Consider the following 27388-nt stretch of genomic DNA (forward strand, 5'->3'; position numbering starts at 1 on the left):
AAAAGGAGATAGCCCGGTCGCAGACGAAGGAAGCGAGTTGTGGGCGTACTCTGCCCAGGGGAGCTGTTCTGACCAAGACGCAGGGTTGCGAAAAGAAAGACTGCGTAAGATGCGACCAATAGTCTGATTGGCCCGTTCTGCTTGACCGTTAGACTGGGGGTGAAAGCCGGAAGAGAGACTGACGGAAGCCCCAATCAAACGGCAAAACTCCCTCCAAAATTGAGACGTGAATTGCGGACCTCTGTCCGAAACGACGTCTGACGGAAGGCCATGAATTCTGAAAACATTCTCGATGATGATTTGTGCCGTCTCTTTAGCAGAAGGAAGCTTAGCAAGGGGAATGAAATGAGCCGCCTTAGAGAACCTATCGACAACCGTAAGAATAACAGTCTTCCCCGCTGACGAAGGCAGTCCGGTGACAAAATCACATCGAAGGCGATGTGAGACCACGGTCGAGAGGGAATGGGAAGCGGCCTGAGACGGCCGGCAGGAGGGGAGTTACCGGACTTAGTCTGCGCGCAGACCGAACAAGCAGCCACGAAACGACGCGTGTCATGCTCCCGGGTGGGCCACCAAAAACGCTGGCGAATGGAAGCAAGCGTACCCCGAACGCCAGGGTGGCCGGCTAACTTGGCAGAGTGAGCCCACTGAAGAACGGCCAGACGAGTAGGAACGGGAACGAAAAGAAGGTTCCTAGGACAAGCGCGCGGCGACGGAGTGTGAGTGAGCGCTTGCTTTACCTGCCTCTCAATTCCCCAGACAGTCAACCCGACAACACGCCCCTCAGGGAGAATCCCCTCGGGGTCAGTGGAGGCTACTGAAGAACTGAAGAGACGAGATAAAGCATCAGGCTTGGTGTTCTTAGAGCCCGGACGATAAGAAATCACGAACTCGAAACGAGCGAAAAACAGCGCCCAACGCGCCTGACGCGCATTAAGTCGTTTGGCAGAACGGATGTACTCAAGGTTCCTATGGTCAGTCCAAACAACAAAAGGAACGGTCGCCCCCTCCAACCACTGTCGCCATTCGCCTAGAGCTAACCGGATGGCGAGCAGTTCGCGGTTTCCCACATCATAGTTACGTTCCGACGGCGACAGGCGATGAGAAAAATACGCGCATGGGTGGACCTTGTCGTCAGAGAGGGAGCGCTGAGAAAGAATGGCTCCCACGCCCACCTCTGACGCGTCAACCTCGACAACGAACTGTCTAGAGACGTCAGGTGTAACAAGGATAGGAGCGGATGTAAAACGATTCTTGAGGAGATCAAAAGCTCCCTGGGCGGAAACGGACCACTTAAAGCACGTCTTGACAGAAGTAAGGGCTGTGAGAGGAGCTGCCACCTGACCGAAATTACGGATGAAACGACGATAGAAGTTCGCGAAGCCGAGAAAGCGCTGCAGCTCGACGCGTGACTTAGGGGCGGGCCAATCAATGACAGCTTGGACCTTAGCGGGATCCATCTTAATGCCTTCAGCGGAAATAACAGAACCGAGAAATGTGACGGAGGAGGCATGAAAAGAGCACTTCTCAGCCTTCACAAAAAGACAATTCTCTAAAAGGCGCTGGAGGACACGTCGAACGTGCTGAACATGAATCTGGAGTGACGGTGAAAAAATCAGGATGTCGTCAAGGTAAACGAAAACAAAGATGTTCAGCATGTCTCTCAGGACATCATTGACTAATGCCTGAAAGACAGCTGGAGCGTTAGCGAGGCCGAAAGGAAGAACCCGGTATTCAAAGTGCCCTAACGGAGTGTTAAACGCCGTCTTCCACTCGTCCCCCTCCCTGATGCGCACGAGATGGTAAGCGTTACGAAGGTCCAACTTAGTGAAAAACCTGGCTCCCTGCAGGATCTCGAAGGCTGAAGACATAAGAGGAAGCGGATAACGATTCTTCACTGTTATGTCATTCAGCCCTCGATAATCTATGCAGGGGCGCAGGGACCCGTCCTTCTTCTTAACAAAAAAGAACCCCGCTCCGGCGGGAGAGGAGGAGGGGACTATGGTACCGGCGTCAAGAGCTACAGACAAATAATCTTCGAGAGCCTTACGTTCGGGAGCCGACAGAGAGTATAGTCTACCCCGGGGGGGAGTGGTTCCCGGAAGGAGATCAATACTACAATCATACGACCGGTGTGGAGGAAGAGAGGTGGCCCTGGACCGACTGAACACCGTGCGCAGATCGTGATATTCCTCCGGCACCCCTGTCAAATCACCAGGCTCCTCCTGTGAAGAAGAGACAGAGGAAACAGGAGGGATAGCAGACATTAAACATTTCACATGACAAGAGACGTTCCAGGAGAGGATAGAATTACTAGACCAATTAATGGAAGGATTATGACAAACTAGCCAGGGATGGCCCAAAACAACAGGTGTAAAAGGTGAACGAAAAATTAAAAAATAAATGGTTTCGCTATGATTACCAGAAACAGTGAGGGTTAAAGGTAGCGTCTCACGCTGAATCCTGGGGAGAGGACTACCATCCAGGGCGAACAAGGCCGTGGACTCCCTTAACTGTCTGAGAGGAATGTCATGTTCCCGAGCCCAGGTCTCGTCCATAAAACAGCCCTCCGCCCCAGAGTCTATTAAGGCACTGCAGGAAGCTGACGAACCAGTCCAGCGTAGATGGACCGACAAGGTAGTGCAGGATCTTGAAGGAGAGACAGGAGTAGTAGCGCTCACCAGTAGCCCTCCGCTTACTGATGAGCTCTGGCTTTTACTGGACATGAAGTGACAAAATGACCAGCAGAACCGCAATAGAGACAGAGGCGGTTGGTGATTCTCCGTTCCCTCTCCTTAGTCGAGATGCGGATACCTCCCAGCTGCATAGGCTCAGCTCCCGAGCCGGCAGAGGAAGATGGTAGTGATGCGGAGAGGGGGGCAACGGAGAACGCGAGCTCCTTTCCACGAGCTCGGTGACGAAGATCAACCCGTCGCTCAATGCGAATAGCGAGTTCAATCAAGGAATCCACGCTGGAAGGAACCTCCCGGGAGAGAATCTCATCCTTTACCTCTGCGCGGAGACCCTCCAGAAAACGAGCGAGCAAAGCCGGCTCGTTCCAGCCACTGGAGGCAGCAAGAGTGCGAAACTCAATAGAGTAGTCTGTTATGGATCGATTACCTTGACATAGGGAAGACAGGGCCCTGGAAGCCTCCTCCCCAAAAACAGATCGATCAAAAACCCGTATCATCTCCTCCTTAAAGTCCTGATACTGGTTAGTACACTCAGCCCTTGCCTCCCAGATTGCCGTGCCCCACTCACGAGCCCGTCCAGTAAGGAGAGATATGACGTAGGCGACACGAGCAGTGCTCCTGGCGTAAGTGTTGGGCTGGAGAGAAAACACAATATCACACTGGGTGAGGAACGAGCGGCATTCAGTGGGCTCCCCAGAGTAACACGGCGGGTTATTGATTCTGGGCTCCGGAGATTCGAAAGCCCTGGAAGTGGCCGGTGGATCGAGGCGGAGATGGTGAACCTGTTCTGTGAGGTTGGAGACTTGGGTGGCCAGGGTCTCAACGGCATGTCGAGCAGCAGACAATTCCTGCTCGTGTCTGCCTAGCATCGCCCCCTGGATCTCGACGGCTGAGTGGAGAGGATCCGAAGTCGCTGGGTCCATTCTTGGTCGGATTCTTCTGTCAGGTGCGTGAATGAGGACCCAAAAGCGAATTAACAAACAGAGTTTCTTTAATGATGAACACACGTGGGCTCAGATGGACAGGTAGATTCCGACAGGACAGGACAAGGTTGCAGCAAACACGATGATAGTCTGGTTCAGGCATGAGACACACAAACAAGAATCCGACAAAGACAGGAGCAGGAACAGAGAAAGATATAGAGACCTAATCAGAGGGAAAAGGGGAACAGGTGGGAAAAGGGGTGAACTAGGTAGTTAGAGAAGACAAGGAACAGCTGGGGGAAAGAGGGGAAGAAAAGGTAACCTAATACGACCAGCAGAGGGAGACAGGGTGAAGAGAAAGAACAGGAACAGGACACAACATGACAATACATGACAGTTCTGGCTAAGTCAGTAGTAGATTGTTCTGGCTAAGTCAGTAGTAGATTGTTCTGGCTAAGTCAGTAGTAGATTGTTCTGGCTAAGTCCGTAGTAGATTGTTCTGGCTAAGTCAGTAGTAGATTGTTCTGGCTAAGTCCGTAGTAGATTGTTCTGGCTAAGTCAGTAGTAGATTGTTCTGGCTAAGTCCGTAGTAGATTGTTCTGGCTAAGTCAGTAGTAGATTGTTTATTGTATATGGGTGATAAACGTAGGCCTACTCGGTTTTTCCCAAACTGGAGGAAATGAAACAAGTTCTTTCTGGTCACTAATATGAATATGAACGCCCACTGTTGCACAACAATGCTGATGACCGGTCATTGGTCAACAATCAAGATGCGCAACGTTTTGGTTCTGAAGCACAGAGTAGAATTTAATGACGACTTGCGGGCAATGGGTTCAGAACCACAACGACAAAAACTTTATTAAAAAGGGCACTCAGGAGACTGGAAGGGTAAAGCCCTATCTGTGCACGTGCCTGTCCCTAGAGTTGCAGGGACTGTTGTGCTAAGGGCTGAGGGTTCTTACTTGTGCTGATCTCAGTCACCACTGAGGGTTCTGGTGTGCTTCCATCCTCCTCTCCACTGGGCAGATCTACCGAGAAGATGAAAGAGGTGTGGTCAGTTCAGCATGCTAGTACAGTTCAAGGCCCAGGCAAGACTAGGGAGGACCAGGGAGGACTAGGGAGGACCAGGGAGGACTAACCATTAATTTACTCAACAGGTGGAACATATACTGTAAATCTGAAGTGCAGCAGGGTGGAGAATGAACCCTGTGCACCTAGTGGATTATGGGGGAGAAAATAGTTACAGTAAACAGTTAGATTAACTATGGATGGGACCACTGATGGGACCACTGCTTTTCTGTAACGACTATTCAGGGGCAGTGTGACATTCTTTACAGTATAGCATTGTAAACATGACCTTTACATGTATATCCTAAATTAAGTTTCAATATGAAAGGAAAGCTGGTTTACGATCCAGTTGTGTCGACCCCAGACCCTACCTCCTGATGCTTCGTCCGCAGTGAAGTCCTCGTCATCGTCTAAGAACCGCTGAGACCTTTGGACGACAGTCCTCTCGGAGTCCAGATCCTCAGGCAGCGGGACCTCTCCCCACACCTTGGAGCTCTGAGCCACCTGCAGACAGCAGACACACACAACACCACAGTGAGATTTATAGGGGTTGAAGTCTAACGTCTCCAGACGGAACCCTATTTTTCAGCCCCACACTACCATCTCAGTTGTGTTGTCCTTCCAGTCCCAGTCCCCTATAGGGTTCTGGTCAAAAGCGCAGTATATAGGGAATAGAGTACCAGTTGGGAAGTAGCCCAGGTCAGTTAGGTTACACCCAGCAGTCCTAGACGGTAGTGTGAGGCTGTCAAGCTGTGAGCTTCACACAGGAAATAGGTGCATTGTGGTATGTTTGCATTAAAGTTCGTCATCTATGTGAACTGTCGGAGACCAGTAGATAGTAGAGTAGATATGCAAGTGGTTGTGAATGAGGACATGCCGTTCACAAAACTAATGCAACAAGGATGGAGGCAACTGCCAGTCTTCAACTAACCAGATTCTTAAGGGTGCTGTTTGCATAAAATTGATCGTTTCTAGTTACTTTTTAAAGGTATTTTCTATTTTATGAATTTCTGTAAATGTGTATTGCATTTTGCATTGATTTCACAATGGTTGATCAAGAGTCACTAATATCATGGAGCTTCAGCTTGGTGCAGGTGCATGATTGAACACAGAAATTGAACACCAGTGAGCTAGTTGAGGTTGACATCTGAATGTTTTGATGACACAAATCTGTTAAAGTATGCTTTAAGCTCCATCCCCCAGGCAGGCAGGCATGCAGGCAGGCAGGCAGGTCCAGAGCAGCATACCACAATCAGAGCATTATGATGGACCCTCAGCAGAGGATCAGGAAGCAAGCACTTTATCATGGAAAGATTGTTAAAACATTTTCACAGTGTAGCAGTCACTGAAAGGTCCCATCTCAAAACCAGAGGGTGATCCCTTCATTACGTCAAGGTGTGAAGAGATTGTTAAATACATTTGGAGAAGAGGGAAAAAGGTATGGGATGGTGTTCATTTTCATAACTGCATTTGATAACATTTCAATAGGGGAAGGAGTCTATATTCTCAAAGGGATCTAATCTCTGTGGAAGGTCATTTCTGACACAATAAAACTACACAAATCTAATTGAAGACATTGAGCACTAAGGCAGCAAATCTGATATCTGATCATCTTGATAATGCATTGATGATACCACCCAAGTTATCCAGCCTACTCTCTCAACTTCAAAACTTTTGGCACAAAAACAGAGCCTTAACCTCTCTATTCCTGGGTCCATATCATCCCCACCGGACCCTGTTGTTGTCCAAAACCTGAGCTATATGTTTGCATTCTTCCCAGGCAGCATGCCACCCTTGGCATTTCCAGTTGGCATGGCACGCCAGTTCCCATTTCCACCCGCACCCATCATGGCATTGTTTCCCATTTAAATGTCTCCGACTAATAAATAACTTGATCTCTCCCTCAAATCCTATCTCCCCTGACTGAACACCCTACCACAACAATCCCGGGACTTTTTTAAAAGGAAACCGCTGACTGGACAATTTCTTTTCACTGGAGCCAACCAGCCAACCGTTGGTGTGATCATCTCCTGCTTCCCAGTCCCACTCCCTTGGGATAGATGGGGTCTGATGGGGTTCTCTCTCTTGCTCTCGCTCTCTCTCTATGTCATTCTTTCTCTCTCTCTCTCTCTTTCTTTCCCTCTCTCTCTCTCTCTCTCTCTCCCTATATCTCTCACTCTCTCTCACTCATTCTCTCTCTCGTGCATTCTCCCTCCCTCTCTCTCTGGACGAGAGACACACTGCCATACTGGCAAAAAAAATCCTCGTAGACTAGACCACATTCATTGCTTATCAGTCAGTGCTTCATCACTTGATAAGTTAATCAATAAACAATGTAGCGTCAGTTATCACACTTTTAGAAACATTCATTTTTTTCCAACCCTGCACCTTTAACACAGAAGCTAGTGTAACCTTCAGGTCCCTCTAGAGGTTGGGACATGTCCACTGTGTTTCGGTTATCCAGCATTTTTTCTGGATCAAAAAGCGGCTTAGGTGGTGGCCGTGGCAGGGGCCATGGCAATGGTTGTTTAAGTTTACACTGAAAGCGTTTTTTTTCTTCATTATTTCTATTTTTTACGGTTTGGACTTAGGCAACCAGAAAAAACGCCAAGGATTTCAATGGCAGAAAAATCCCTGTTATCATTGCCTCCAGATAAAGGTCCTGCTCCCTGCTCAATGTTTGCCGAATTGTCACTTGATATGCATCCCTGTAAGTCTTCTGTTTAGGGATGGGCAACTGGCCCCCCTTTTTTAGGATCAATTTCCAAAACATAAAAGCAAAAATTGTTTGGGAACACAGTCAGAGTCTCAACTTACTATTGAGAGTTGGAATAGTAGAATACACAAGGTGCAATTTCGAAATTTGGTTGTGCATCAATTGTCCCTCAATTAGCCCATGTTGCAAACATTTTTTAGATTTGTAAGTTCGTCTAGCCAACTATCTAAACATCTAGTAATCATTGTCGAATTAACAACCGGGTAGTTCACAACATCTAGAAACTTTCACTCAGATATCATATTAAAAACTGCTAACATTTCTCTCCACATCTATGGCAAAATGTGTAGAATTGCAGCCACTGTGGCCCCTCATGATGAGTTCAGATTTTTTGAGGCCCCCAACCTCATCAAAGTTGCCGATCCCTGATGTAAAAGGAGGTACAGACCAAAAGCGAGAGAAACACATTCTACGGGGTATGGAAGGACAGCCGAGTGAGACCACAGAGAGAAGCCTTAAGACAAGTTAACCCCTCTAAATTTGCCCAGCTGTTGTTTACAGTGCAAGGGGATAGGAATTCCAACATTTTGTCTCCGTGAACAATCGATGACCAGCAGCATTGGCAGAACGATCAGAAGGAACAGAGGGGGTTTGGACAATGCAGCCAAGATCCCATCGGAGAAGAGAGCACTATCAGCTGTCCTGGATTTCTAGTCAAACATCTGTTGTCTTCCCAGCTAGACCCAGAGCCAGCGCCAGACAGATGTGTGCCCATGAGATGGTCGTGTAATAACCTTAATATTATTCATACACAAACGCACACACACTACTCCCATCCCCACCATGTCCCTGTAACAGCCGTCAGCCAAGGCCTGTCGAGGGAGAACAGCGTGAGAAGAATGTTTTAGGGGATTCAGTTCGCCCCCTCCACCAGTCAGCCCTAATGCAGCTGCAGAATGAATGGACTATGTGTGAGAAACATCTTCACGTTACAGACACAGCAAGGCCTAACTTAGTACTGAATCTACCAATGGTAACTCTCGTTTTGCTTCATATTTACAGCTTTCTTATGATATGTTTTTCCAGCATTACACATATAATAAATATTGTACCTTCAGAAAGTATTCATACCTCTTGACTAATTCCACATTTTGTTGTGTTACAGGCCAAATTAAATAAATCTCACCCATCTACACGTAATACACCATAACGACAGAGTAAAACCATGTTTTTAGACATTTTTGCAAATTTATTGAAAATGAAATACCCCTGAGTCAATACATGTTAGAATCACATTTGGCTTTCTGGGTAAGTCTTTAAGAGCTTTGCACACCTGGATTGTACAATATTTGCACATTATTATTTTTACAATTCTTGAAGCTCTGTCAAGTTGGTTGTTGATCATTGCTATACAGCCATTTTCAAGTCTTGCCTTAGATCTTCGAGTCGATTGAAGTCAAAACTGTAACTAGGCCACTCAAGAACATTCACAATTATATTTGGCCTTGTGTTTCAGGTTATTGTCCTGCTGAAAGTTGAATTCATGTCCCAGTGTCTGGTGAAAAGCAAACTGAACCACGTTTTCCTCTAGGAATTTGCCTGTGCTTAGCTCAATTATTTTCTTTTTTATCCTGAAAAACTTCCTAGTCCTTAATGATTACAAGCATACACATAACATGATGCAGCCACCACTATGCTTGAAAATATGGAGAGTGGTACTCAGTAATGTGCTGTTTTGGATTTGCTGCAAACATAACACTTTGTTTCAGGACAAAAAGTGTATTGCTTTGCCATATTTTTTGCAGTATTACTTTTGCGCCTTGTTGTAAACCGGATGTATGTTTCAGAATATGAATGTATTCTGTACAGGCTTCCTTCTTTTCACTTTGTAAATAAGGTTAGCATTGTGGACTAACTACAATGTTGTTGATCCATCTTCAGTTTTTTCCAATCACAGCCATTAAACTCTATAATTGTTTTAAAGTGGCCTCATGGTGAAATCCCTGAGCGGTTTCCTTCTTCTTCTCCAGCAACTGAATTAGGAAGGATGCCTGTATCTTTGTAGTGACTGGGTATATCGATACACCAGAATTAATAGCTTCACCACACTCAAACCGATATTCAATGTCTGCTTTTTTATTTTTACCCATCTACCAATAGGTGCCCTTCTTTGCGAGGCATTGTGGTTGAATCTGTGTTTAAAATTCAATGTTTGACTGAGGGACCTGACAGATAATTGTACAGCGCCTTTGGAAAGTCTTCAGACCCCTTGACCTTTTCTGCATTTTTTTACTTTACATACTTATTCTAAAATGGATGACATTTTTTTTACTTTACAGACTTATTCTAAAATGGATGACATTTCTTTTAATGCTCAGCAATCTACACACATCACCCCATAATGACAAATGGAAAACAGGTTTTAAGAAATGTTTCCAAATTGATAAAAAAAACAAAACAGAAATAACTTATTTACATAAGTATTCAGACCCTTTGCTATGAGACTCGAAATTGAGTTCAAGTACATGCTGTTTCCATTGGTCATCCTTGAGATGTTTCTACAAATTGATTGGAGTCCACCTGTAGTCAATTCAATTGATTGGACATGATTTGGAAAGGCACACTCCGAGCCAAGAGACCAAAGGAAATGTCCGTAGAGCTCCAAGACAGGATTGTGTCGAGGCACAGTTCTGGGGAAGGGTACCAAAACATTTCTGCAGAATTGAAGGTCCCCAAGAACACAGTGGCCTCCATCATTCTTAAATGGAAGACGTTTGGAACCACCAAGACTCTTCCTAGAGCTGGCCACCCGGAAAACTGAGCAATCAGGGGAGAAGGGCCTTGGTCAGGGAGGTGACCAAGAACCCGATGGTCACCTTGACGGAGCTCTAGAGATCCTCTGTGGAGATGGGAGAACCTTCTAGAAGGACAACCATCTCTGCAGCGCTCCACCAATCAGACCTTTATGGTAGAGTGGCCAGACAGAAGCCACTCCTCAGTAAAAGGCACATGACAGCCCACTTGGAGTTCGCTAAAAGGTATCTAAAGACTCTCAGACCATGAGAAACAACATTCTCTGGTCTGATGAAACCAAGATTGAACTCTTTGGCTTGGATGCCAAGCTTCACATCTGGATGAAACCTGGCACCATCCCTAAGGTGAAGCATGGTGGTGACAGCATCATGCTGTGGGGATGTTTTTCAGTGACAGGGATTGGGAGACTAGTCAGGGTTGAGGAAAAGATGAACGGAGCAAAGTACAGAGAGGTCTTTGATGAAAACCTGCTTCAGAGCGCTCAGGACCTCAGACTGCGGCGAAGGTTCACACAGCCAAGACAAGGCAGGAGTGGCTTCGGGACAAGTCTCTGTATGTCCTTGAGTGGCCGTATTCAGGGTCTGAATACTGAATAAGGCTGTAACGTAACAAAATGTACAAATAGTCAACAGGTCTGAATACTTGCCGAAGGCACTGCCTTGTCTACTGCTGTTTTGGTTAGTGATTATTGTCTTATTTCACTGAAGAGCCACCAGCCCTGCTCAATATGCCTTAGATAGCCGTTTTGGGGCCTCCCGGGTGGCGCAGTGGTTAAGGGCGCTGTACTGCAGCGCCAGGTGTGCCACCAGAAACTCTGGGTTCGCGTCCAGGCTCTGTCGTAACCGGCAGCGACCGGGAGGTCCATGGGGCAACGCACAATTGGCCTAGCGTTGTCGGCGTTAGGGAGGGTTTGGTCAGTAGGGATATCCTTGTCTCATCGCGCACCAGAGACTCCTGTGGCGGACCGGGCGCAGTGCATGCTAACCAAGGTTGCCAAGGTTGCTACTTCTCAGATAGAGTTCAGTGTGTCAAATCAATGGGACTGTTTTCTGGACCTCTGGCAGTCTCTATGGGGGAGCCACAGGGTTCAATTCTCAGGCCGACTCTTTTCTCTGTATACATCAATGATGTCGTTCTTGCTGCTGGTGATTCTCTGATCCACCTCTACCCATTATGTATACATCTGGCCCTTCTATGGACACTGTGCTAACAAACCTCCAAATGAGCTTACACGCCATATACTGTAACACTTCTTCCGTGGCCTCCAACTTCTTTTAAATGCTAGTAAAACTAAGTGCATGCTCTTCAACCGATTTCTGCCCGCACCCTCCCCGCCAGACTATCACCACTACTCTGGACGGTTCTGACTTAGAATATGTGGACAACTACAAATACCTAGGTGTCTGGTTAGACTATAAACTCTCCTTCCAGACTCACATTAAGCATCTCCAATCCAAAATTAAATCTAGAATCGGATTCCTATTTCGCAACAAAGCAACAAAGCCTCCTTCACTCATCCTTCACTCACTCATTGCCTTACCTCCCTAATCGTACTACATTTGCACACACTGTACATAGATTTTTCTATTGTGTTAGTGACTTTACGTTTGTTTATGTAAACTCTGTGTTGTTTTGTCGCACTGCCTTGCTTTATCTTGGCCAGGTTGCAGTTGTAAATGAGAACTTGTTCTCACCTGGCCTACCTGGTTAAATAAAGGTGAAATAAAATCAAATGAAAATGTGTGGGGTACAGAGATGAGGTAGTCATTCAAAAATCATGTGAAACACTATAATTTCACAGAGTGAATCCATGCAACTTATTTGACTTGTTATTAAGCACATTTTTACTCATTAACTTATTTTGGCTTGCCATAACAAAACAAATACTTAATGACTAAAGACATTTCAGCTTTTCTTAATTTGTAAACATTTCTAAAAAACATAATTCCATTTTGACATTATGGGATATTATGTGTAGTTCAGTGACACAAAATCTTAAATTCAGGCTGTAACAACAAAATGTGGAAAAAGTCAAGGAGTGTGAATACCTTTTGAAGGCACTGTAGGTCATTTTCAGGCGGCAGGTAGCCTAGTGGTTAGAGCATTGGACAAGTAACCGAAAGGTTGCAAGATCAAATTCCTGAGCTGACAAGGTACAAATCTGTCATTCTGCCCCTGAACAGGCAGTTAACCCACTGTTCCTAGGCCGTCATTGAAAATAAGAATTTGTTCTTAACTGACTTGCCTAGTTAAATAAAGGTAAAATATATAAACTGTTGAGTTTCAAGCCTCTCACTTTTACAGATGAGCCCAGTAATGACAAAAATATACACATCAGTACACTGTAATGCCCGGGGTGTAGTGGAGGAAGAAGTCAGGCGCAGGAAACATAAAGTTCAGGGTAGCAAAACTTTTAATTCACCACACCGGTGAAAACGACGCCAACCCAAACAAATGCCCCAAAACACGGGGAACTAAACAGTTCAGCAAAACACACACATACACGGACAACCGGAACTTACAGTCGTGCACAATCGTACACTGAAAATAATCCCGCACAACAGCAGGCGGGCCGGCTGGATAATAAAGCCCAACCAATTAACCTAACTAAACACACGTGCAACTAATAAACAGACAAGGGGGAAAAAAAGATCAGTGGCAGCTAGTAGGCCAGTGACGACGACCGCTGAGCGCCACCTGAACAGGAAGGGGAGCCACCTTCGGTAGGAGTCGTGACATACACTACAAAAAGCAAAACAGAGAAGAAAACAACACCTTTTTTCATTCAAAAAGTCCTCAATCAGCTGTCTGAAATGCCCTAGAGGCACTAAATCATCACATTGTAGTTTGGGAGATTATTCCACAATTCAGGTGTAAAAAGACTTAAACGACATATCTCTGTAAGGTCCAGATGATGAAGGGTGTACAGTATGTCTGATAACAGCAAGACAGGGAACAAAACAACACAAGCTGCATTCAGAAAACCCCTTGATTTTTCACTCTTTATGGCAAAGTTCTAACAATATTTCCTCAAACAGGAGGAGGTATGAGAGGCGACGCTGCCTAGGCTTTAAACAGGAACGGAATGTCAACTCTAAACTGACCAGCTAGCAGCAATAAGTGGATGACAGCTTGATACAGGCATGCTTTTCCCTGCCTGCACACAGATGTATACACACACGCACGCACGCCCTCCTAAAACACACACACAACACGCACACACATCCACTCGCACATACAAACACACACACACACACACAGTAAAGCTTTCTGGTCTGCATGCTGCCCTGTGTACAGTACCACCTAGCACAGTACTACCAGGCACCAGGAGCCTATGTTTCACTTCTCTGACACCAGATTCAGTACTACAGGCACCATGGGCCTATGTTTCACTTCTCTGACACCAGCTTCAGTACTACAGGCACCATGGGCCTATGTTTCACTTCTCTGACACCAGCTTCAGTACTACCAGGCACCATGGGCCTATGTTTCACTTCTCTGACACCAGATTCAGTACTACCAGGCACCAGGGGCCTATGTTTCACTTCTCTGACACCAGCTTCAGTACTACCAGGCACCAATGTTTCACTTCTCTGACACCAGCTTCAGTACTACCAGGCACCATGGGCCTATGTTTCACTTCTCTGACACCAGATTCAGTACTACCAGGCACCATGGGCCTATGTTTCACTTCTCTGACACCAGATTCAGTACTACCAGGCACCAGGGGCCTATGCTTCACTTCTCTGACCCCAGCTTTAGCACTACCAGGAACCTGGGGCCTCATTTATAACCATTGGACAGGCGGAAGACTCTAGCGGCTCTGGACAGGAGGAAGACTCTGGCGGCTCTGGACAGGAGGAAGACTCTGGCGGCTCTGGACAGGAGGAAGACTCTGGCGGCTCTGGACAGGAGGAAGACTCTGGCGGCTCTGGACAGGAGGAAGACTCTGGCGGCTCTGGACAGGAGGAAGACTCTGGCGGCTCTGGACAGGAGGAAGACTCTGGCGGCTCTGGACAGGAGGAAGACTCTGGCGGCTCAGGACAGGAGGAAGACTCTGGCGGCTCAGGACAGGAGGAAGACTCTGGCGGCTCAGGACAGGAGGAAGACTCTGGCGGCCCAGGACAGGAGGAAGACTCTGGCGGCCCAGGACAGGAGGAAGACTCTGGCGGCTCAGGACAGGAGGAAGACTGGCGGGTCAGGACAGGAGGAAGACTCTGTAGGCAGAAGACGGCGAGACAGCCTGGTGCGGGGGGCTGCCACCGGAGGGCTGGTGCGTGGAGGTGGCACTGGATAGACTGGACCGTGCAGGCGCACTGGTGCTCTTGAGCACCGAGCCTGCCCAACCTTACCTGGTTGCATGCTCCCGGTAGCCAGGCCAGTGCGGCGAGGTGGAATAGCCCGCACTGGGCTGTGCTGGCGAACCGGGGACACCATGCGTAAGGCTGGTGCCATATAAGCCGGCCCAAGGAGACGCACTGGAGACCAGATGCGTAGACCAGATGCGTAGAGCCAACATTTTTTGGGGCTGGATCTCGGGCCTCCTTGCCAGCCGTGTTCCCTAGTATCGCTGGCTCCTCTCTCCAGCTGCCTCTGCTCTCCTAGCTGCCTCCACCTGTTCCCATGGGAGGCAATCCCTTCCAGCCAGGATCTCCTCCCATGTGTAGCAACCCTTGCCGTCCAAAACGTCCTCCCATGTCCAGGAGTCCTGACATCGCTGCTGCTGCAGCTGCTGCCTGTCACCATGCCGCTTGGTCCTTTTGTGGTGGGTGATTCTGTCACGATCGTCGTAAGAAGCGGACCAAAGCGCAGCGTGGCGTGAATGCATCATTTTAATGGATGACGAAAACACGAAGTAAACTGACCAAAACAATAAATTAACAACGACCGTGACGCTATATACGAAATGTGCTGACACATAGACAATCACCCACAACCCACAATGACAAAACAGGCTACCTAAATATGGTTCCCAATCAGAGACAATGACTAACACCTGCCTCTGATTGAGAACCATATCAGGCCAAACACAGAAACAGACAAACTAGATATACAACATAGAATGCCCACTCAGATCACACCCTGACCAAACAAAACCTATAAACATACAAAGCAAACTATGGTCAGGGCGTGACACAAACAGACACACAGGCACGCAGACAGACACACAGGCACGCAAACAAGACAGACAGACAGACACACAGGCACGCAGACAAGACAGACAGACAGACACACAGGCACGCAGACAAGACAGACAGACAGACATACAGGCACACAGACAAGACAGACAGACAGACACACAGGCACGCAGACAAGACAGACAGACAGACATACAGGCACGCAGACAAGACAGACAGACAGACACACAGGCACGCAGACAAGACAGACAGACACACAGGCACAGAGGCTGTAGAGGTTTTTGCCCTGTCTGTCATCCTTTTAGAGACAGCCTGACAGGCATCAGGGGGTAAGGAGAAAGTCAGTCCCTGAGAAAACACTGTTTTTCCACACCTATAACACTGACTGAATCAAACATGAGAGAGAGAGATGCCCAGTGGTGACATTTGACAATGGGGGTATGACAACAGGATGTGCCTGAGTGTGTGTGTGTGTGCGTGCGTGCGTGCGTGTGTGTAAATGCATGTAAGTTTCCTGTGTGTGCTTAACCCTTGAACGAAGTGGTGGGGGGGATTGAGAAACTGCCACTTGTGCCACCAAACCTCTGGTTGAGACCCTCTTAGATAAAGAGGATGATGAGAGAAGCCCTTCTGCTCTCTGCAGAGCTCTACACAGGGTCTAATCCAAAGTGATGGGACAGGAAGGAGGCATACGAGCCTCTTTCAATAGACTCTCTGACAACTTGCTACAGTACAATGTATTTTCTGCGACAATGCTCCATACAGACATTGACACAAACAGCATAGTGTTTCTAAAGGGAAAAAGAGAGAGGGAGAGAAACCGTGTGTGTGTGTGTGTGTGTGTGTGTGTGTGTGTGTGTGTGTGTGTGCGTGCGTGCGTGCGTGCGTGCGTGTGTTTGTGTAAGTGGGTATGGGGAGGGTCAATTGTTGAGATAAAATCAAAAGAAACATCAGAAATATAACATTCTGACCATATTACTCAGAGCGGCTGCGATCTTCCCACAGGTCATTCATTCTCTCCTTCCTCTCCCACATACGGATCATGCAATGCATGCTACAATACGTCATGACTCAAACAGGCATTCCGCTCTATACAGGCCCAGCATTCCTCTCTCGACACACATGCTAACTTTTTGGACGTGTCCAGAGTCAGACCCAGAACAGCTGTTCGTCATGTTGGACACAGCAAATAATCTCCTGGTAGTGTGAGGCGGTATTGTGTGTGTAGCCTATGTACAGCCACTGTGTTGAAGTCCACAATGTGTTTCCCATTACATCTACTTAACAAGTCATTGAGAATAGTACCCTAAGGAATTCTCTGAGAGAAATAGAGAAATATTACCTGCTGCCTCTGACCTTTGCTGCATATTTTGAATGGATACGCCTAAATAACATGAAATGGGCTGATAAATTGGAAGCGTTTAAAAAAGAAATCAAGGAAAACAATCTCAAATAGGGAGTAAGAACACTGTTAGTTGTAAATCAAATAGGGAGTAAGAACACTGTTAGTTGTAAATCAAACAGGAAGTAAGAACACTATTAGTTGTAAATCAAACAGCAAGTAAGAACACTGTTAGTTGTAAATCAAACAGCAAGTAAGAACACTATTAGTTGTAAATCAAACAGGAAGTAAGAACACTGTTAGTTGTAAATCAAACAGGGAGTAAGAACACTGTTAGTTGTAAATCAAACAGGAAGTAAGAACACTGTTAGTTGTAAATCAAACAGGGAGTAAGAACACTGTTAGTTGTAAATCAAACAGGAAGTAAGAACACTATTAGTTGTAAATCAAACAGGAAGTAAGAACACTGTTAGTTGTAAATCAAACAGGGAGTAAGAACACTGTTAGTTGTAAATCAAACAGGAAGTAAGAACACTGTTAGTTGTAAATCAAACAGGGAGTAAGAACACTGTTAGTTGTAAATCAAATAGGGAGTAAGAACACTGTTAGTTGTAAATCAAACAGGGAGTAAGAACACTGTTAGTTGTAAATCAAATAGGGAGTAAGAACACTATTAGTTGTAAATCAAACAGGAAGTAAGAACACTGTTAGTTGTAAATCAAACAGGGAGTTAGAACACTGCTAGTTGTAAATCAAACAGGAAGTAAGAACACTGTTAGTTGTAAATCAAACAGGAAGTAAGAACACTGTTAGTTGTAAATCAAACAGGAAGTAAGAACACTGTTAGTTGTAAATCAAACAGGGAGTAAGAACACTGTTAGTTTTAAATCAAACAGGAAGTAAGAACACTGTTAGTTGTAAATCAAACAGGAAGTAAGAACACTGTTAGTTGTAAATCAAACAGGGAGTAATAACACTGTTAGTTTTAAATCAAACAGGAAGTAAGAACAGTTAGTTGTAAATCAAACAGGGAGTAAGAACACTGTGAGTTGGAAATTAAATGGTAACTGTTGTGAGTATGAAAACCTCATACTGTAAACAATCGGCATGTCATTTAGCATTCCTGCTTGTTGTGTGCAACCCTTTATGTTCACCACAGTGGTATTCAATGTCAGGGTTGCTGGGAAACTGCAGTATGGTCGCCAATTTATGCAGTGGGGTTGACAATTTATTTACATTATTTTAACATTAAGAGTACAGATTATTGTATGGGACAATATACAAATGTTTTCTGAAAGATAATTTGAACAATTACATTTGATTGACTAAATCAGGTCAATAAAAGAATAACAACCATATTCTAATAAAAACATCTAAATCAAATTTTATTTGTCACATGAGCCAAATACAACAGCTGTAGACCTTACAGTGAAATACTTACTTACAAGCTCTTAACCAACAATGCTGTTTTAAGAAAAATAAATGTTAATAAAGTATTTACTAAAATAAACTGAAGTAAAAAACATATATTTATTAAATAAAAGGAGAAAATAGAAAAATATTGAATAATTAAAGAGCAACAATAAAATAACAATAACGAGGCTATATACCTCAACTCACTTGAGATAGTTTGGGATGAGTTGGACCGTAGAGTGAAGGAAAAGCAGCCAACAAGTGCTTAGCATATGTGGGAACTCCTGGAATGCATTTCAATTAACAGGTGCGACTTGTTAAAAGTTCATTTGTGGAATTTCATTCATTCTTAATGCGTTTGAGCCAAACAGTTGTGTTGTGACAAGGTAGGGGTGGTGTACAGAAGACATCCCCATTTGGCAAAAGACCAAGTCCATATTATGGCAACAACAGCTCAAATAGGCAAAGAGAAATGACAGTCCATCATTACTTTAAGACATGAAGGTCAGTCAATGACGAACATTTCAAGAACTTTTACATTTTTTCAAGTGCAGTCGCAAAAACCATCAAGCGCTATGATGAAACTGGCTCACATGAGGACCGCCACAGGAAAGGAAGACCCAGAGTTACCTCTGCTGCAGAGGATAAGTTCATTAAAGTTACCAGCCCCAGAAATTGCAGCCCAAATAAATGATTCACAGAGTTCAAGTAACAGACACGTCAACATCAACTGTTCAGAAGAGACTGTAATAAGGCCTTCATGGTCAAATTGCTGCGAAGAAACTACTACTAAAGGACACCAATAATAAGAAGAGACTTGTTTGGGCCAAGAAACACGAGCAATGGACATTAGACGGGTGGAAATCTGTCCTTCATCTGAAGTCCAAATTTTTTGATTTTTGGTTCCAACCGCCATGTCTCTGTGAGATGCAGAGTAGGTGGACGGATGATCTCCACATGTGTGGTTCCCACCGTGAAGCATAGAGGAGGAGGCGTGATGGTGTGGGGGTGCTTTACTGGGGATGCTGTCTGTGATTTATTTGGAATTTAAGGCACACTTAACCAGCATGGCTACCACAGCATTCTGCAGTGATACGCCATCACATCTGGTTTGCGCTTAGTGGGACTATCATTTGTTTTCAACAGGACAATGACCCAAAACACACCTCCAGGCTGTGTAAGAGCTATTTGACCAAGAAGGAGAGTAATGAGTAATTTTATTCTCTATTTTGGTTAGGCCAGGGTGTGACTAGGGTGGGCGTTCTATGTTCTTTTTTCTATGTTATTGTATTTATTTTTTGGGGCCGGGTATGGTTCTCAATCAGGGACAGCTGTCTGTCGTTGTCTCTGATTGAGAACCATACTTAGGCAGCCTGTTTTCCCACTATGGGTTTTGGGTAGTTGTTTTCTGTTTCACCATACAGAACTGTTTCGGTTTTAATTTATTCTCTTGTTTTTTTGTATTTAGTGTTCAGTTTATTAAAGGCAATATGAACACGTACCATGCTGCGGTCTACTCCTTCTTCCAACAACGGCCGTTACACACAATCATCCGACCTCAACCCAATTGAGATGTTTTAAAAAAAAAAAAAAATGTACCTTTATTTAACTAAGCAAGTCAGTTAATTCTTCTTTTCAATGAAGACCTAGGAACAGTGGGTTAACTGCCTGTTCAGGGGCAGAACAACAGATTTGTACCTTGTCAGCTCGGGGATTTGTACTTGTAACCTTTCGGTTAATAGTCCAACACTCTAACCACTAGGCTACCCTGTCGTTTGGGATGAGTTGGACCGCAGATTGAAGGAAAAGCAGCCAACGAGTGCTTAGCATTTGTGGGAACTCCTTCAAGACCGTTGGAAAAGCATTCCTCATGAAGCTGGTGGAGAGAATGCCAAGAGTGTACAAAGCTGTCATCAAGGCAAAGGGTGTCTACTTTGATTGTGCCAGTTTTCCTGTAGTTTCTCCGGACAAGGCCCTGTACTGTGCCAGTTTCCCTGTAGTTTCTCCGCACAAGGCCCTGTAGTTTCTCCACACAAGGCCCTGTACTGTGCCAGTTTCCCTGTAGTTTCTCCACACAAGGCCCTGTAGTTTCTCCACACAAGGCCCTATAATGTGCCAGTTTCCCTGTAGTTTCGCCACAAAAGGCCCTGTAGTTTCTCCACACAAGGCCCTGGGAGGAACATTGTTAACCACCTCTTCATCTGAGACTTCAGCCTTGCAAGGGCGCAGCTCCACTCAAAAGTGTGTCTCTCGCTCACACACACACACAAACACACACACACACCTCTCGCACTCTATTTACACAGAGGCCATTGTTTAGTAAGGCATGTCAAAATAAGTGCCTGACTTGTATGGACTTGCATGGTGAGACAGGCAGCAGAGCTACGTGAGTTAGGAGAGAAAGGAGATTGTCCAAACCACAATTAGAGGGAGGGGGTGATTAGAAAGGAAGAAATGTTAGGCTGCTGACTACTGCTGGGCTGGTGAGCTGCTTTTCTCTCTTTCCCCAGGGATAAAAGGAACAAGCAACAAGGAGGGCAAAGAAGTACACACGTACTACACATGTGTACAGTACACAGAGACAGACATATTCACACAGACACACACACACACACACGTACACAGACAGACATATTCACACACACACACACACACACACACACACACACACACACACACACACACACACACACACACACACACACATATACATATCATAAACACACACATACACATACACACAGGTGTAGCCTAAAGCACACCCCACCTTCCTTTACTCTATATGAAAACACTAATAGCCATGCAGCAATATCATGTATTTGGAGCCATAGGGACCTACTCTGTTACAAGTGGCTGGCAGCGACACAGAGACCACATAGAATGGAAACATAAAATATATGTTACAGTGTTAATAGATTGTAACTGTCATCTGTGTGTGGGTGGGTTGATTGAGTGAGATGGAGCACATTCCAAGACAACTTTCCTTCCTTGACTGTGACTATGAGAGAGGGCCTCCCAGAGGGCATCTGCAGATCCCAAACCCTCTCCTTTTAATTATCACCACAGCAGTGGTCCCAACAGGGGCCCTCTCTCCAGACCACCTAGGCCTATTCTCAGTGTAGAATCCCACTGTGATGACCAAGGGGCCTGGGACCACACCTATTTACACACACCTTCAAAACAACCTAGTGAAATAGATTGACACATTCATCAGTCCACTGGAGGTCAGGAGTCAGACTTACTTCCTTACGTGTGTGTGTTACTCCCAGATAATGCACACTCTGTCATGCATTATTGCTTAGGCCTACTTATAAAAAATAAGACATTGATATTCCCAGCATGACTGATGGTGAACCCCCCCCCAAAAAACATCCCCAGATACTCATCACCTTGTCTCAATGTCCCATTAAACAAACATAAACACGGAAAAGCATTTTTATGCGTCTAAAAATAGCGCTCCATTTCCGGTACTGAGCTTTGGAGAGTGACCCTGCAGGCCTCCAGGAGACTGTGACTATGTCCAAAATGGCACCCTATTCCCTACATAGTGCCCTATTTCTGAACAGAGCCCTATGTGCCCTGGTCTAAATTTGTGCACTATATAGGGAATAGGGTGCCATTTTGGACGCAACCTGTTCCTCCCTGTTCCTCCCTGTTCCTGCAGACGACAGCTGGGACAGTGAGGTGCTGAATGGGGTGGCAGGCTGGCAGCTTGAAAGGGAAGAGCATCTAGGGTTATTAATAACAGGATGGTTGGGCCCCCAGCCACAGGAGCGCCACACTGTGTCATTTAAGCAACCCCATAACGTTTCCTTCCCCTGGATAACTCCTGAATGCCAGGCTATGTCTGTCTGCCAAGGGAAGGGATCAATGGCTTTGTAATGTAAAGAGTCTGACTGACAGGTTGATGCAAGGCTAGGCTACAAGGTACCTGGTACTGAAAAGCTAATGGAGGAAGTAGAAAGCAAAAGTGGGACAAATGTTAGTGAAAGGCCAAAGATATGTTATTCAAGGATTATGGACATTCTATAAGTGGAGAATATATTTTCCAATTTGTGTTCATTGTTTTCAACAATTGGTTTAATATCAGCAAAGTCAAAAACACATTAATTGTAATAATTTCCTCAAGCTTGATTTGAATTCTTCACAGATCTTCAGATAGCAATAAGACCATATAGCCACCACAATGCTCTGCTGGATGACCAATTTTCTCACAGAGTAATGATCTCAGGCTCTGTAGGCCAGTACTTAAGCCAGAAGGAGTCATGAAGGAAGTGGCGGCAGCTGTTTGATCACTCTGATAAAGCTCTGGTTTCCCACACAACCAGCAGCAGCACCAGCAGCAGCACCAGCAGCAGCACCAGCAGCAGCAGCACCAGCAGCAGCAGCAGCAGCAGCAGCACCAGCAGCAGCACCAGCAGCAGCAGAAGTAGTGGCAACTTTACCTCTAACCTCCCCTTTGGCTCTCATTCTCGCCTCAGGAGCAGCTAATCTGACACCACCTGTTGCCTCGGCCAAGCTAGCTCACATTGCGCCAGAGACCACCAGGTCAAAGGAAATTAAATCAGTTCACTCACATCCCCATGGGTCTCATAATCAATTTCACATTCACAGGAGAGACATTTTACAACAACAAAAAAAGTTAAGAAATGTTAAGAAAGTAATTAAAATGGAATACTTTAGTAGTGCATTGATTTGAAACAATAACCTTGTTTACAAGTATGAGAGAAGTAAAAGAACAAGATAAAAATAAAACAAAAAAAGTACCTTAACTTCCTTAGCTAGCTGTCCTCACCAGTGTGAACGCCCAGGGAAAGAATAACCTATGGACTATCGGTAAGTACATGTTGTAAAGCCACTTTCGGCCCGTTCCCAACCTCCCAAGTCCATGCTTTTTGGGATGGCTATCTCGTAATTAACTGGGATTTGGCAGGACACCACCATGGGAAAGCTTTTGAAACGTTGAGTGAGCAGCGAGCAATGGCAAGATACCGAGCATCTCAGACCACAAGATGAACCTCTTTGTTTGGTAACCTGAGACGCTCCCTTTCAGCGAGGAACATCATAAGACAAAACTTCTGCTAACACAGGGTTTCCAAAACTCGGGGGCGGCCCCAGGATCAGGTTTGTGCTAACAGGACAGGCCACAGAGCTTAGTGTTGGCCCCATCTGCACACTAAATGATCCTTCTACTGTAAATAATACAGACTTAGGACCTTCATTTAAGACAGCTTGCTACACCAGAAAAGTTATCCTGCAACAGGGTGATCAAATTAAGATCCTACATCTGTACCTTGCAGTAAAGATTTCAACAGACTGACAAACATGTTCAGTAGTTCTCTTCTATTTAGGGATATGGGCATTATCATTAAATAAACAGTACGTAAGATAACGAGAGTAATGTCCAGACGTAGCAAAGTTGAGCATGACACAAGAGAGGTTATAAAGACTCAAGTTGACAATATCATAAAACACCTACAGTAGGCCTGGGGGATGGAGATAGGGGAGAAGAAGAAGGATAACTATCCACCCCTTTCAGAAGCCTGCTCCATCCTGTCCTCCGGAAATGACCTGACAGCTGTTTTCTTTAACCTGTGCTCTGTGGGAAAGGCAACACTGGGATGAGAGGAGACAAGATGACTGGGGAGGGAAATAAGATCTGTCTGGACTTCACACACACACACACACCACGTCAACATACTATGTCCATGGGAATGAGGTCAACTTTTATTACAAACCCCAGCAGAAAAGTAAGGAGAGACTTTACAAATTGATGTCTTGTAACTCAAAAATGACTATCATAAGTCTAAGAAGTCTGCTTCAGAAAACCTAAACCTTCCCTGTTTATGAAAATGAATGTGTCATAGCCTTGTGCTCATCAATAATTACAGTCTATCGAAAGCTCCCAGAGGGGATTTCTGAGATAAAAGTCTAGACATCTCTGATGGATGATGTCTCAGTGGATGATCATCTGATACCTTGGAGTTGGTTTGAGCTTACATTACATTCTGGCATCAGTATTCCCTGTATGTGTCTGTCCCTTTGATTAGTTCCCTTCACTGTTGATTTTCTGAGCTGGTGTTATTTACTCAAATCTCAGTCCTGCAATTGAATTAGAGGGCGAGAGAATGATTCACTCCACCACCGTCCCGTTCTTTATGACAATATGAATTACCATCATGCGATCCTAAAATAACCCTGCAATCATAAGTAAAAACGCAACTCGTTCCTGGGAGAGGGAAGTAACTGGTTGTAGACTGCAGGGCAAACTTTGACTTGGGTTGAATGAGTCATTTATACAAGAAGAATAAGACTGCAAAGACGGTTGGTTAACCTTTGGGAAAGCCATCAAAGAAGCGGTACCACATAAAACAGGCCAGGGCAAATTGTAGTCATCTTCTCCAGTGACAAAAACATCCCACAACACACAGATCTGATTGAAACTGACTGGAACTATTCTGAAGATACTTTGAATGCAATACAACCTGCTTTGTCAAGATTATGATTAACTTATTAAATCCACACAGTACACAAATCATTTCAGGGTATGGCCTATTTTTCACATAGCCTAAGGTAATCACAGTCATGACTCAAACATTCCAAATATACATGTCTGCAGCTGTTTCCACATTACAATGTCTGCTTCACATCAATGAGCTAAGGTAACAACCCCTTTACGTAAGGTACAGTAATCACAGTCAGTATGTGAACTAAGGTAAACGCCATCTGTTCATTCATCATCTCACCAGGCAGCAAAATGTCTTCATTCTCCAGCATGTTGCACAATCCATTTTCCTAGAGAGAAGTCAGAATTGAAGTAATAGGCACTTTCATTACACGCTAATCAATAAGGGAAGGCAGTCTATGAACTCAGGTTCCAAAAATGGCCACACCGGAATTGACTCAAAAACATTCCAACAGTTACTCCCATTCTTTCCAAGTTCCATGTACAAACTAGTCTTCCTTTTTCAGGAAACTGACAAAACAAATTCTTGGTACAAGAATACCCTTGTTGTGCTGCACTTCCACCTGAGGCCAGTGTTTAATGTTAATGTTGTCTCTAGTGTGACTGTGTTTCCATCAGGAGTGTAACACTAAAGCCTTGGGGTGAGCAGAATCAACAACCTCTGCATCATCTAGACAGTTGCTTTGTGAGAAGGTGTTAAAGTTCACAATTAGCCACTGTTATGTAAAAAAGAAGCTGAAAAGTACCCGTGGCCTGGCTTTGGCCCCAAGTGAGAGCAGCTCCGCCGGAGACATGGCCTAGTGAGACACAGGTGCCGGCCAGCATACACGGAAACAGAAAAGTCTGAGCTTTTGGGTAAAACTCAGATGGAAGGTGTTATTTCACCCGGCTCAGGAAGCCCGTAGGCCACACTGGGAGTAAGGGGTAATTTTTTAAAACCTTTATTTAACTAGGCAAGTTAGTTAAGAACATATTCTTATTCACAACAATGGTCTACCAGGGAACAGTGGGTTAACTGCCTTGTTCAGGGGAACAACAACAGATTTGTAACTTTTCAGCTCAGGATTTGATCCAGCAACCTTTTGGTTCCTGGCCCAACACTTTAACCTCTAGGCTACCTGCCACCTCAAAAGTCAGGGAGACAACTCAGGAGTGTCTGCCAGAAAACCACAGCATTTACAACTCCAACACATAGACAACAGTGGATAAGAATTATTTTCTGTTGCTTTGTCATATGCAGTACACAGTACACGTGACACATAAACAACATGTGTGACATGTATTTCCTTCTGTGGACTAACGTTCTATGAAGAACACTCCTGTGTGTACTTGTGCACATGATTGACTGTCAAAATGGACACAGTAAAAGCTTTGGAACATGAAAATCCACCATCCCTTTCTCAGGTTAGGATTATCCAGAATGACAGTCACACACATCTGTGTATTCTCTAAAAGGTCGGCCTCCCTGTTACTACTGCAGCTTCGCTATTCACTATTCCAGTGTATGAGGCTATGAGCCTGTGTACAGAGTAACCTGAATCCAAGTTTATTCAAAGATGCTTTTGTTAAAGCCTCCCTACAGCCAAACCATTTCCCGTTTGCCAGTTCCAAACACATTGGCATCTTTACTTAGGAGCAGGCTACAGTAAGCCGCATACATCTGCTCTGAAATGCTCACACCTTGCCATTTGAGGTCCCTCTGGGCCAAAAATCTATAAACACTGAAGAAAGACATGCTTTAGAAAAGCTCCTGTGGTAAAAAAAAAATTGAGTGACACACACAGCCAGCCAACAGTTGGTCAGCACTCCAGGGCACACACATCCATACTGCACACACATCCATACTGCACACACACAAGTGGACTCCAGGGCACACACATCCATACTGCACACACACAAGTGGACTCCAGGGATATTTAAATGATTTCTCTATGCTGTTCCTTAGAGCATGCATAGTTATTGCGTACATAAATAAGAATTCAGGAGGATCTATTAAAACATGGCTCATTTATGAAAAATAGAATTAAAGATGTGTTGAGGCAACATGAATATCAAAAATAGCAGCAGAGAACTTTAATGCAAGTCATTAGTGTCATGATGCAAATCCCCCAACGCTAGCCATGTGACCCTTAGCTTCGGGCTAACAAGAACTGTCCAGGGTTTGGTGCTCCCATGTTTTACTATTTAAGTAAGTGATTTCCTTTCCTCGATCTGATTCGTGATAATTTGAGGATCATGGTGGCAAATCTTCTTCTAAATTTAATCAGGAAGTACCTTGAGAATATATTTTTCAAGGAAGACCTGACCTAACAGTACACTAAAACACCACCAGTTGTCTCTTTAAAACCATGAACCAATATAAAGAAGGAGAAATGTGAACATTCCTGAGGCCAATTATGTGGGTTCAACATGTGAGAAGGGATCAGGTGCCCACTTTGTCTGCATGAAATGCTTTGTCTCTGATTGGCTCTCATCTGCTCCATTCTCTGGTTTAAATCCTTGGATTTAGACTCCCCCTGTCACCCACTGACAAAGGATCAAGGAGCTGGCCACTCACAAACCAACAGACCACGGGATTATCTCTTCTAGAGGCTGGGTCAGAGAGGAGAAGCCAGGGTCTGTCTGGAGGAGTATCCTTTCTGGGGGTATCAAGGTTGTATTTCACCAGGTTCAAAGATCCTTTGCGGGGGCAGTAAGGGAAGACGTTCTTCTATACGACTAACTCTACTCGGAAAGGAGCTCTCAGGGTCACGTGTCATCATATTCTATCAAACCTTGACATTCCAGGGTGGAATCTTGACTTGAGCGTAACTTT

General features: G+C 45.1%; 1 protein-coding gene across 17 annotated transcripts in view; it reads right to left on the minus strand.

Annotated features, from left to right (window-relative positions):
• hspg2 (heparan sulfate proteoglycan 2) overlaps positions 1 to 27388 on the minus strand; it is a 200218-nt gene that overhangs the window by 140853 nt on the left and 31977 nt on the right. For all 17 annotated transcript variants that reach the window (XM_036988585.1, XM_036988594.1, XM_036988584.1 and 14 more), the window contains exons 2-3: positions 5056 to 5188; positions 4579 to 4644 (exon numbers count right to left, since the gene is read on the minus strand). In XM_036988585.1, the coding sequence (XP_036844480.1) occupies positions 4579 to 4644; positions 5056 to 5188 (199 nt within the window). The remainder of the gene's footprint in view (positions 1 to 4578; positions 4645 to 5055; positions 5189 to 27388) is intronic.

Source organism: Oncorhynchus mykiss, chromosome 9, assembly GCF_013265735.2.
Source record: "Oncorhynchus mykiss isolate Arlee chromosome 9, USDA_OmykA_1.1, whole genome shotgun sequence".
NCBI lineage: Eukaryota > Metazoa > Chordata > Actinopteri > Salmoniformes > Salmonidae > Oncorhynchus > Oncorhynchus mykiss.